We start from the raw sequence: 13,276 nt of genomic DNA, 5'->3' as shown, positions 1-13,276 counted from the left end.
AACAAGAAAAAAAATGGTAACTAAGGTTGCGCCGTAGCTATAATACCCTTCACAAATAAAGAGGATTCCATAAAAGAACTTGATTTCTGATCGATACCGTTGCTTTCGACAATAATCCATGCGAAATTTCATGAGGATATCTTCTCAAATAAAAAATTTTTCCATTCCGGGACAAAATCATATTGTTCGTTTAGTTTGTATGGCAGCTATATGCTATAGTAGACCGATCTAAACAATTTTTTCAAAATTTCAAAGATATTGTCCCGTTACCTTAAACAATAATTCAAGCCAAATTTCATACAAGCACTTTATTCGGATCGTTCAGCTTGTATGGTAGCGATATGCTATAATGAGCTGATAACGGCGGTTCCAACAAGTGAGCAGCTTCATGGAGAGAACAGCATTTGTGTACAATTTCATATCGATATCTCAGAAACTGAGGGACTAGTTAGATCGTTAGATAATACTTGTTCGATTTTTCATTTCCTTGTAACACGTTGGAAAGTATCCTCAAAGGAACTTTTATAGATTTGCAAAATATTTAACGTTCAAATAACAACTTCTAGCGATTTCATAAATAAAGAAAGTGTCAGAAGTTTTTGGAACTATTAAAATTTATTTTTGTTAGAATAATCTTCACTTAATTGTTGCAAGGTATTATTTGGCTGATATAATCTAAGTAAAAACCGCGGACAGTTTTCCAAATGGCATAAAATTTGGCTTTATCAGGCTAACTAGAACTTCTGCTTTATATATAATATGTAGACAATTCTATGGTATATGATAGTAATAATAAAAAAAAATTAAAGCGAAAATTAAAAAATAAATATTAAATTACATAACACACTTTACTTGGTGAAGACAATACTACGATTTCTAAATTCACTGTAATTGCATGCATAGCGCTATTACGTTTATAGCCTTATATATATGAAATTTTTTAATTTTTAAAATATGCTGACTTCTTTAATTCTACACAAAAAAAAAAAACATTTTTTTTTGCTTTTTGTACATAATTACAAAAAAAAAAAAATTAATAATGGCAATAATTGCAAAGTTCCTACTTACAACAGTAATTTTTACTTATAATAATAATATGTAGAAATTCGCAAAATACTTACTGTACTCGAAAGTAGCACTATCCACGTGACTAGTGGCAAAAATATTCTCATTTTTGCTGCAAAGAGAGAAAGAAACACATAAAATTAGATAACGAAAATCAGTAAATTGCAATAAATAATTTTCATAAATGCATTTAGCAGCTATGCAAATAATATAAATTATAGACGAGTTAGCGTAAATAACTGCTATCGAGCATTGCGCGCATGAGCAGACGAGTGGCTATAAATAAATAAGCAAACATAAGTGGCTTACAACAACACAAGTGACGGTAATTATCGGCACTTTGCTACAACTATTGAAAAATAGAAGAAAATAAAGTAGAAAAGAATTAAAAATAAAAAATAGAAAAAAAAATTAAAAATAGAAAAAAAATTTAAAAATAGAAAAAATTAAAAACAGAAAAAAAATTTTAAAATAGAAAATTAAAAATTCAAAAAATGAAATGAAAGTCAGTTCTACAGCTTTATAGTAATAAAAACTGCTACAAGTATGTGCGAATAGAAACACAAAAACTAAAAATAAAATTGACAAAAAAGGTAAACAGACGTGTAATCACTGCGATGAAGCAGACAAACTGCAAAATATTGTAATTACACATTGAAATTGTAGGGAATTAAAATTTCGAACACGCTTCCGCATGCGAGTAAATACAAATATATATATGTGTGTATGTATGTTTGTGTTTATGTGCAAAAGAACACGCTGAAAAATTTTAAGTGCCTGAGATATGCACACAAGACGAGCTAACAAACACATTGGCAATAAAAAATGGAATTTGAAAAAAAAAATTGTGTGCAAAGCAAATGCCATTCTGATTTTGTGTAAAATAAAATATACATATATATGTATGCAAATAAATAAAAAAAATAAAAAAGGAAAAAAAAAAAATGAAAGGAATTGTATTAAAAGCGCGAAAAATCACAGCTTGAGCCTTACAGCCGATAAAAATGTGCGATAGAACTCAAGTGAGCAAGTAGCAAAAAAAATTATAACAACAACCCCCTCAAATGAAAAAAAAATTACAAAAATAAATATAAAGCTACAAGTGTACATTGACATGTTCGCTAAATGTCCGTCCATAACAGGTAAATGACACCACAGCAAACTTACTTTATTTATACATATAAATGTATGCCTACAAATATTTATACGTATGTATATAAGTATATACATATATAAATATAAACATGTGGTATATAGCTGAGCATTCCAAGCGAACTCAACGCGCCAGCCGGACAGTTGCTCATCATTAACGCACCTTTGTCACAGGAGGCTAATGTCAACAAGGCGGCTAGTACTCGCTCCCTATATACATATGTATTTTTGTCTGTGGGAAATATTTCACATACAAATATACATGGTAATGGGTATGTGTGTTTGTTGTAAACCGCAAAGCACTGACAGGCCAATTGAGCGCTGCAGGAAATTGCCGCTGATGAGTCTAGCGGTGTTGTTGGCTCTTGATTGACAGTTAGCGGTATACAGGCATGCATGTACATGTGTGTGTGTGTGTGTGTATGTTCCATACGCTGCATAACATCTTTGCGCCGCTATTTGAAATGCTTGAAGAAATGCTGTCTGTGTTTTTCGCTTGTTTTTTCAACTTTCATCTGCTGTTTTCTTCTTTTGTCTTTTTGTTTTTATGGTTCTTTGTTCTTCACTTTTAATTCGTTCGCCATCATTTCGCCTATTTGTCAATGCACGCTAGAATGAGGAAGTGAGTGCCCGCTTATCACAAATCATGTATCTAATGATGAGTTTTATTTATTGTTGTGTTTTGTTAAGCGTTTAGTAGTCGGGAGGAAGCATTGGAGGTTTTTCTCACACAATTATAATTTTTTTGTTTATGTTTTTGTTTTTTTGATGTATGACCTTTTTGCGTGTAGCTTGTGGCAATTGTAAATTATATATATATATAAATATATATACATATATATATCTACATATGTTTTGTTGGTGTGCGCTGAGGCTTTTGTAGCGTTTTGTATCATTGGGGAAATCAAAAACAAAAAAAAAAAAATAAACAATCCGCTCGTGATTTTTAACGGATTACTTTTAATCGTCATTATTATCTTGCTTCATTTGAATTTTATTGACAGTAAGAAATCATATTTTTGTAGGAAATATGAGTTATCAGGACATAAAGAATAGTTGAAAATACCGCCAAAAATGCTTAATAAAAGCCCCTAAGTGAAGTGATGACATTTTTCTTTCGTAGAGGAAGTGTAGATGATATGAGGGTGATTGTAAAGCTTTAGAGTAGCTTTTTGTAAGCTTTCATATTAATAAGCTCTTGAACATTCTTTTACCTTTTTTTGTCGGAACTTTTAAAATATAAAATTATATTTTTTGCCTCGTTTTTTGTCAAGTTCTCATTTGAATTTTGTTTATACTTTATTTCGATTAAAAATGCCTCAACTTCTCAAAAGCGTAAGCACCAAATTATCACTTGATCAAATTTGGCACGACTTTCGCCTCTCTTCTTTAAATTTATGTCTTTTCTTAATTTTTTAAAATATTTGTTTCATTAAAATTCGCATTTTATTATGTAAACACAAAAAAAAAGTTTGACCAGCAAAAATCAGCTGACTTTGTCATGTTCAACCATTAGCTACTTAATCAGATTGAAATTTCACAGCTAGTATCGCTGGCTTATATCGCTCTTATGTCACCATATTTTTTTGCATCTTATGTGACTCAGTTTATGGAATTTAAAAAATGATATAAAAAAATTAAATAGTAAATTTACAATCTTTCATTTCATCTCGAAGGTTGTGAAGCTAAATAAGTATTTTTATTTAATTCGAAGACATAACCTTTTCTATTTCACATTTTTATATGAACCATAACTTTTGGTATATTTTTGTTGTTCTTTTCTGATTGATGTTAACCATTCTGAGTCTGTTATCTCACACATCAATTTTGCTGGCGTTTTCGAAAGATCACTTAGTCAGAGTTTGCTGTTATATAGTTAATAGTTGTCAATTCATTCACAATAATATATTCAACCAAAGCTCTCTACCGTTTTTGGTTTGCGTCTTCAATAAAAAAAATATTGTAATTATTTTAGGTTAGAAATATGGAAAACTTTTTGTAAGGACAACTTTTTTATTTGACAAGATAAATAATGTCAAATGTATTATTGTCAAAATATTTATTTTTTTTTTATAAAAAATTAAATTGTTCAAATTTAAGGTATATTTTATAAAGAAAAATAACTTCCAGAAATATTAATAATGTTTCCCGAAAACAAATATCTAAGACAAAATTAATTGTTTTATCAAATATATGCCAATACTATACAGGGATAAATTATGTCTCCCAGCAAACGCAATGATTGCTCTCAATATGTCTTAAAACGCAGTCAATCGCTACTGTAATAACAACAAATAAAAATTATTTGCATTGCAAAACAACTTTCAAGTCAGTATAATTAATTGCTAACAAATCGAATTGCAAGAATAAAATATAGCAAAATGGTAGTAAAAATACAACAACAAAACATCGTTGGCAGCTAACAGCGTACAAAAATCCTTTCTCTTTTATATGACCACTCACTGGCACAAAACTAAAACGTTTAAGTGCTTAGATAATAGCAAAGAAGTCAAAATCGATTGACACAATGTAGCAGTTGCCACAAGAAACCAAAATATATAGATGAAAAATAAAAATAAAATTTGCGAAAATATCAGTCATGCATTTAACTGCCACTGCCGCATGTGGCACGCACAATCGCTAAGAGATACGCCGTAACAAATAGCGTGTCGGTAAATAAGCGATTGCCTGACGGCCAACAAATGCCAAAACGGTGCGTGCGCAATTTTTCTGCGAAAAGGTTGTGCGCATGCGCAACGGCGACGCCGCTGCAGTAAGCGATGTGATTTATTTTGAGTGGCTAAATAAAGCACAGTGAAAAATACGAGCATGCCAGGCATTTAATGCGTAGAAAGCATGAAGCACTGGACCCACAATGGTGGCGGGAGCGAGTCAACAGCGCGAAGGGTGGCGAGCTAGAAGGAAAAATGCAACGATTTTTATAAAAATAGCAAACACAATGCTGTCTACCAAACACCAAAGTACACTTTGGACATTTGATGACAACAACAGCGGGGCAAGGACGCTGGGCTAAGACAAAAGGTATGCAAAGTCAACAACTGGCTGCCCAAGGACCTGCGGCAAGCCCTTTTAAGCTGTGCTCATATGCAGCAGCGCGACAGTTTGACATTGAAAAAGTGTTATTAATTAGTCAAAGCGTTACGCAGGTCTATCAATTAGCCGATACTAAATTACAAGATTGAGTGCGGGCGCAGTCGGTAGATGAATAAAATGCAGAGCTGCAGCCAATTGCCGGCATCATTCAAGGTGAAACATAACAACAAGTGAGTGTAGTGAATTGTAGAGGCTGTGTAGACTCCACTAGCAGGTCGCCGGCCTTTGCCTTACCTACACCGCCAGACAAAAGACTTAAACAACGCACTTGTCATTTGATAACAACTCGCTTATTGATGACTTTACAATGGCAATTTGCATGCAATTGGCTGGGGTGGACGCCAACTGTAGGCTGGTGGGCTGCTACCATATACATATAGAAATTATACATGAGTTTATATATAATATGTACTTCCAGCAACTCATTTAAAAGTCATAAACTACCGCATAATGGTTGCTGCTGGGGCGTAGTCAAAGGGTGTGTGTGTTTACGCTAAGCGCTAAGTAACGCAATGTGGAGTATTTACCATAAAAGTACGCAAAATGTTAAAAAAATAAAATAAAATATTCAAAACCAATAAATCGTAGAATTGAGTGGTTGTTTAGGGTGTGTGAGGCAATAAAACGGCAAGCACGTTGCGCTACTGAACTGCCTTATGAATGCTTTGATTGATTTCTGATTGAGCGTAGCGACGTAAAAGTTGAATGGCATGACTAAGCTATCAGTATATATATATATATATAGTTAAATATTATAAAAAATTTTTTGGTAAGCCTTTATACTTTTATGCTCCAAGTTTGGTAATTTTTAAATACTTTTAATTCGTTTTTTTTACTCCAAACCCAAAAAAATTTATAAAACAACACAAAAGATTAAATAAACCTTAATTGCATTGTATTTAAATAATAAATAAAATTTAAATCAGATTAAAAACAATTTTAGCATAATTTTAGTTTAATGACTTTAAAAGATAAATAATTTAAAAAAAAAGTCAAATAAAAAATTAAGAAACAAATCTAAAAACAAAATTAATAATTAGTTTCAAACCACTAAAAAACATATTTAATTTTGTTTTAATTTTTTTCCTGAATTTTTTTGAAATTTAACTATGATTTTTAAATTAAAAAAAACCAAAAAACTTTAAATTAATTAAAAAATTCAATAATTAAGTATGAAATAAATTTTATTTTTATAAAAAAAAAAATTATTGTAAGTTTAAAAAGTGTTTAAAAACAGTTTGTCAATATTAACTATTTTTAATTTTTTTTATTTGATTTGAGTATATTTATTTGATTTTTTTCTCTTTTTTTTTTGTAATTTCTTTTGTGATTTTTAAACTAAGAATCAAAAAAATTTAATAATTAATAACATCATTAAATTAAAATTAAAAAAAAATAATCAAAAGTAAAAGTAATACAATTTTTTACATTGAAATAATTTTTTTTAGTAAATTTTTTTTCTTTACATAATTTTTAATAATTTGTAAAATTTTAATTTATATTAATTTTTTTATTTTGTTTTTTTATTACTTATTTAAGTTAAGTGTAAGTTTCGGTTTGAGACGAAATCACGTACTTTATCATTCTGATTGTGATCATCTATATGCTATTACTATTATAGTACTTATCAAATCTTGTTTACATTCGTCCATTAAATTTTTAGTAATTACTTCAACTTTACTACATTTATTTTTTTATTTTCAAAAAATCATACAAAAATAAATAAAAGTAAATCAACAATTATTTAAATTTTTTTTTGTATAATTTTATATATTTATTATTTTACTTTTAATGCGGTTTTTCGGTTTTATTACGCGCATGTTTTTGAAATAGATTAAAATCGCATTTAATTTTCGCCTGCTCTTGATACATTTATTCTCATTATTTCACCTTTTATTGCACAAAATTAACATTTAGCCATGCGCAAAACACAATTTGGCCATAAAATGAGAAATGTTTGCAAATGCAAATGGTTTGCTAATGAACGCTTGTCCATTCGATCGCTTGCATTTCGTAAGCTTTGTGCCGTGTCTGCGTGATTTGCGGCATATAAATGGTGGCACACCCAAAACAAAAACAACCGACTGCAATACGAAAAGACCTTGAGACGCACAGAGTGCCAGTTATAAAAGGTGTTTGTCATTTATTGGCAGTGTTGCTAAGTGAGATAGCAGCATTTAAAAGAAAATAGAAACAAAACCGGAATTCGAATATTGAAAATGGTTTAGTTTAAACTAAAAGTGTGGTTAAGGTGGAAGAAATGGTTTCTAAAAGTACAAACAAATAAACAAACCTTTTTGTAACTTATTTATTATAAAATTTTCTTGGATAATTTATTATTAAAATAAAAAAAAATAAAAAATTAATAAAAAAAAAATAAATAAAAAAATTTTTTAAAGAAAAAAAAATATATTAATTATATTTTATTTAATTTCAAAAGTTAAACATTCGAAATTAATTTTTTTGGAAAGTTAAAATATAAGCATATATATATTGTAAAGTTATATATCCACAATTTGCGTCTTCTTTTCATATAGTTTTGAATTATTTATCACAGTTAAATAAAATAATGATCTCATCACTAACCATTTTAGTAAGTTGCCAATTTGGTGATTTAAATTTTGTCAAGACAGTCGCTAACTTTATATAAACAGTTATAAAAACATAGAAAGAGGGCAAACAAACGGAGTTTTGATAATTTATGCAATGCGAAAAGTAAAAAAATTTATAAAGTTGCTATGATCTGATAAATAAACAATAAAAAATAAAATTTAAATTATATTTAGTCATATGTATTAGTGGAATATTAGTAATAGTATTAAAAAAAAATAAATCAAATTGTTAAAAAAAAAAAAACATAAAATGCCTTTTGTTATGCATAAAAGTGAGAAAAAAAAATTTTTTTTAATAGTGTTATTGTCACTGCTTTCAAAGGCGGAAATTAATATAAGAAAAATATAATATTGATATTCGTATTTTTTTTTATAATTTTAAATAGTTTTGCAATTTCTAAGGCTTATGCCAATAAGTTGCTTCTCTTCAGAATAAATATTCCAAACACAATTGTTTGTTAGTTATCAACACAGAAATTTATATGTCGCCAAATATGCCTTATAATATGGGCAGCTCTTTTACGTTTAGCAAGTTCTGCTTACTCTACGAACTCATAACTACTAAAGCTAGTACCTAGGATGCCGCAAGTAATATAAAAAATAAAATTCGATAGTCAACTGCTTGCCTGTTTGCATACTATGCCTAATATACATATGAAATATGCGTTCATGCAACAAGGCAAGTGTTAATTTAATTGAGCGATCAACAAGTAGCTTGGCATGCATAACAAGTAGAAAAAAAAAATAAACCCAAAATGCATTCGGCAGCACTCTGCATGCCTGCAAATTTGCGCCAAGAACGAACTAAGTAACGCGCATACAGTGTTTGCGGGTTGCACTATTTCCATTGTGCAACGATAACGTATATCTAAAGTAAGAAAATATTTCAAATTCTGCGGGCATATGTACACTTATATGGTTTTCATCTAAATTTTGTTCGCCAATTTTTCGCGCAATTTCACAGCAACAAGCGCAATGTCCAATCATGATTTGTTTATGCGGCTGAGTGTCTTAATGTAATGTGCTTATGCAAGAGTCTTAGAAGCTTTCGTTATATGCTAGTATCGGATATTCGCCACAGCTGCTTAACGCACACTCCGTTGCTTTGGATTCTTGGGCGTTTATTAGATTATAAGCGTAGGTTATATGCAAAGACTCATTAGACTCATACTCATGTGAATATGAATATGCCACGTATGGATTACTCTCATTGATTTATGATATGTTTTGGTTTTTGTTTTTTTTTCGCCTTTGAAAATTTTTCACTAAAAAATATTGCCTTTAACCACTTATAGGTATATGTATTTATATGAACGCGGTGTAGTATATACATTTTTATATGCATATAGTTCTTATTTCCAAGAAACTACCAGAGATTGTTCATCAAATAGAGCTAAGAAAGTTGTTTGGCACCACCCCTTACAATAGATGCTGTGGCAAAATTATGATTTAATGATGGGTTTGCGTGGCTGAGGTAGTTGAAGTGAGTAAAAGTTAGGTAGAAAAAAGATTGAAGAGAAAAAAATTGGAAAATCAAAAAAAAATAAAACACAAAAAAAAAAAACAAATAAAAAAAAAATACAAAAAACAAAATAAGCAAAAACAGTAAAGAAATATATATATTTATCTATACATAAAAGTAAGTAAAAGCTAGTTAATTAGATTTAATTATACAAAAGATTTTGAACTTTGTTTTTTAACGAAATTTTTTTGATATACGTATTAATTAAAATACGTTTCGAATTCCTATTTCCTTAGACACTTTATATAAATATATGTTACTGTAGGAAGAACAAAAAAAAAAAAAATCATATAAAAAACAAAAAAAAAAATAATAATCAGAAATCTAATTTTAAAAATTTTTTGTATTGTTATTTGAAGTAACTGTAATTTTTTTTGTCAAAAATTTTCAGGAAGTAGATTTTTGCACTAAAAATTTAAAAATTAATGTTTTTTCGTTATAAAATCATTTTCATACTTCGAAATGGTTCAGTTTTTAATTTTAAATTTTTTTGTTAAAGCTTTTTTTTATTTTTTTATCTTTCCTTAATTTTTACAAAATTCCTCCCACCATCAACAACATTTAAGTAATACGCCAAAATCCACCTAAACGCATATTGAGCACACAAAAGGCTTAAGCGACAAACCTGTTCACAAAAACGTCATGAACTTGACAACAAAAATGAAAATATATTGTGTTGTGAAAGAAACATGTTTTCTTTGCATTTTGGCACATTGTAACAGCAACAATAACAGCATGCTAAACGCGGACAGACAAATAGGTCTACGCTCGGTTTGGCTTGACTTTTCACGAAAAGGCAGGAAATCCAGTCGGGCAACAAAAAATGTGTTGCAAAGTGAATACAAAACAAACGGTAGTAAAAATAAGAACAGAAATAACGAAAAATAACGAAACTTTTGTAAGACAAAAAGAAAGCATGCCGCACAAATAAGAAATAGGTGAAATTTCCGGTTTGTAAGGCGTAATGTTTTCCATTTAACTGCCATCACTTGTATGTGTGTGTGTGTGTGTGACTGCATGTGGCAAGGAAGCACCACCACCGCTCGCTTGGCATAAACAATGAGGTTCGCTTGGTAGTGCTAGCTGTTTGCTGGGTTCGCTGTTGCCGGCAGGAAGACCGCTTTGTTGCTGCCTTCTTGTAAGGCGCTGGGAAACAAAGGAAAAACCAGCATTCCACAGCTGGAGTCAAATGCATTTTGTTGCGCACTTAGTATTTGCGCATGTTGCTTTTGATTTCTGCTTCTTACACTTCTTTGGCGTTGATTCATTTTGAGTCTTGCGCACCGATTTGTGGCTATTTTTAATTCAATGTTGCATAAACAGCAATCAATCGCTCATTTAACGACGCTTAATAGCGAGTAAGCGATTGTAAACATGCGCGTGTATGTATGTGTGTCTATTCGTGCGCGTGTAAGCCAGTCATTCACCTGCTGCCAGCAGTCAGCGGTCAGTCAGTCTGCCGGCCAGCCATGTTTAGACCAAACCACTTGCAATCATTGTTGGCCATAATTTTTTATTACAAAGCTCAAACGGCTGCTCGTCCCCCTTTCGCGCCACATTTCAGTGCAACTGCTACACGCCACACGCTTTGCGCAAATTTTGCCCCTCCCCCAGCAGTTATAACCTGTCACTCGTTTGCCGTTTACCAAATGCAATGTGAATGTGGCGATTTATTTGTGTGCGAATTACCCATTTATGACTGCATTGTCGTCGTATTTTAATTTTTTTAAATTTTTTTAAATTATTTTTTTGTAACATTTTGTATTATTTAAATTTTTATTTAAAAATAAAAGAAACATTAATATGATTTTTCGTTGCATTTTATTGTTTGTTGAAACTCGTTTAACTAGTTATGATTGACCATTGTGGCGATTTATTGTCTAAATGTAGAAGCAAGTAACAATAAAATTAAGAAAAAAGCACAGCTATAAGTAAATCTAGAAAATTATTGATTAAAAAACAAGCACAAGCAATAAAAGCGCTTTGTGTCGGCGCTGTGCTTGTGGAAATGTATAAATTTTTGCAAACATGTTATTGCCAGCCACAGCAATTATCATAGCAAAAGCAATCATTGCAGCTTCTTTAATTTATTTCGCGTAATAAATTCCACGGCTTTAATTTGCTAACCTGTTCGTATGGCAAATTCAATGCAAACGAATGCAGCAAAGCAGTGACATTGATATCTGTTACAGATTTCCACTTGGACAGTTGTACAACAGAGCGATACAAGTATGTAGCCTGATAACAAGCCGATAATATGTTAATGGAATGTAAGGCAAAAAGAACGCTTTGTATAAATGTAAAAAGGAAAGAGAAGATGCACTGATGAAGGTTGTAAAAAAATGTGTTGAGGAATAGTATACTATATTTTGTGGTGGTAAAAAGTGATCTTGCCTTAAAAATATTTACAAAATGTAGTACTACAGGAATCGTGGTATATAACTGTAGGCGGAAGCTCATTGATCTTAAATAAAAAAAATCGTACATCACCAAATCTTCATTATTGTATATCGGTCATAAACAATATTTGTTCAAATCATATATTAGGTATTACAAATCAAAGGCAATGCAGAAATTACAAATTATATGGTAGATTATGGTTTGCATTTATGCTAAATAAAGCGGATCATAATATTATATAGAGCAAAAAGAACAGTGATCGTGTGCCAATTAAAGGGCTAAAGATAAAACTACAGAAATCACGAATCACATATAAAATCTTGTATAAAAAAAAAATTATAGTTATAACATAAAAATGCTAAAATACATTTCACAAATCAAAAGAGTCCAAGCAAAAGAAGAATTTGGATCGATCAGTTTTTATGACAGCTAGAGCTCAAAAAGTTTTCCATATAAGCACTTGAATCCGATCGTTCAGCTTATATGGTAGCTATATGCCAAAGTAGTGCAAACTGAACAGTTTCTTCGGAGATTGCATTGTTGCCTTAGTCAATGACCCATGCCAAATCATGTGAAGATATCTCGTTAAATCGAAAACTTTTCCATACAACAACTTGATTTTAATTAGTCAGTTTGAATGGCAGCTATATGCTAGAGTGGTCGATCTAGACAGTTTGTTTGATAATTATATCGTTGCTTTGGACAATAATCTAAGGCAAAATTCATGAAGATATCTCGTCGAATCATAAAGTTTTGCATACAAATGCTTAATTCCATTCATTCAGTTTGTATGGCAGCTATATGCTATAGTTGTCCGATACCGGCGATTCCGACAAATGAACAGTTTCTAGGGACGTGTGCCTAGTTTCGGATCGATATCTCAAAAATTGAGGGACTAGTTCGTCAAATTCGGTTAGGGCTAAATCGACTCAGCTCGTCATGAAGATTATATATATATATATATATATATACATATTGTTTTTTATAGGGTCTTCGACGTTTCCTTCTCTGAAACTTCGTATCAAACTTAATATACCCTGACATTTGAAAAATTTAATGAAATAAATACCACATTCGCCCCGTTATTGCTCGTTTAAAAATTTCGGCTTATTTATCAAAGCGTGATTTTTTAATACGAGAATAGGAGTGCCTTTTAAATGTCAAGGTGCTTACTTGCAACAAATGCAGAATGTGAACAGTTACCTTAAAATATATGTAAATTTTTCACACGGATCTCATACTGACAGCGCGCCACTAAAAAATAAAAATTAATATTAAACTTAAAAAGAAAAGCTTAACTTCCTCTCACCATTTCCAGCTTCGCATGCAACTCATTAAAAAGCCATTAATCAGTGGCCAATAAAAGCGGCGTTATTGTTAACGGGAATATGTAGCGCGGAGGCTAACCAGT

At 30.8% G+C, this 13,276-nt stretch overlaps 1 protein-coding gene across 20 annotated transcripts in view; it reads right to left on the bottom strand.

The window, feature by feature from the left end:
• dpy (fibrillin-like protein dumpy) overlaps window positions 1-13,276 on the bottom strand; it is a 235,231-nt gene that overhangs the window by 133,090 nt on the left and 88,865 nt on the right. For all 20 annotated transcript variants that reach the window (XM_070107428.1, XM_070107446.1, XM_070107427.1 and 17 more), the window contains one exon: window positions 1,122-1,177. In XM_070107428.1, the coding sequence (XP_069963529.1) occupies window positions 1,122-1,172 (51 nt within the window). In that variant the 5' untranslated portion in view covers window positions 1,173-1,177. The remainder of the gene's footprint in view (window positions 1-1,121; window positions 1,178-13,276) is intronic.

The sequence above is a fragment of the Bactrocera oleae genome, chromosome 3 (genome assembly GCF_042242935.1).
Source record: "Bactrocera oleae isolate idBacOlea1 chromosome 3, idBacOlea1, whole genome shotgun sequence".
NCBI classification, from domain to species: Eukaryota; Metazoa; Arthropoda; class Insecta; order Diptera; family Tephritidae; genus Bactrocera; species Bactrocera oleae.
This window is presented reverse-complemented; position numbering and strand designations above follow the sequence as displayed.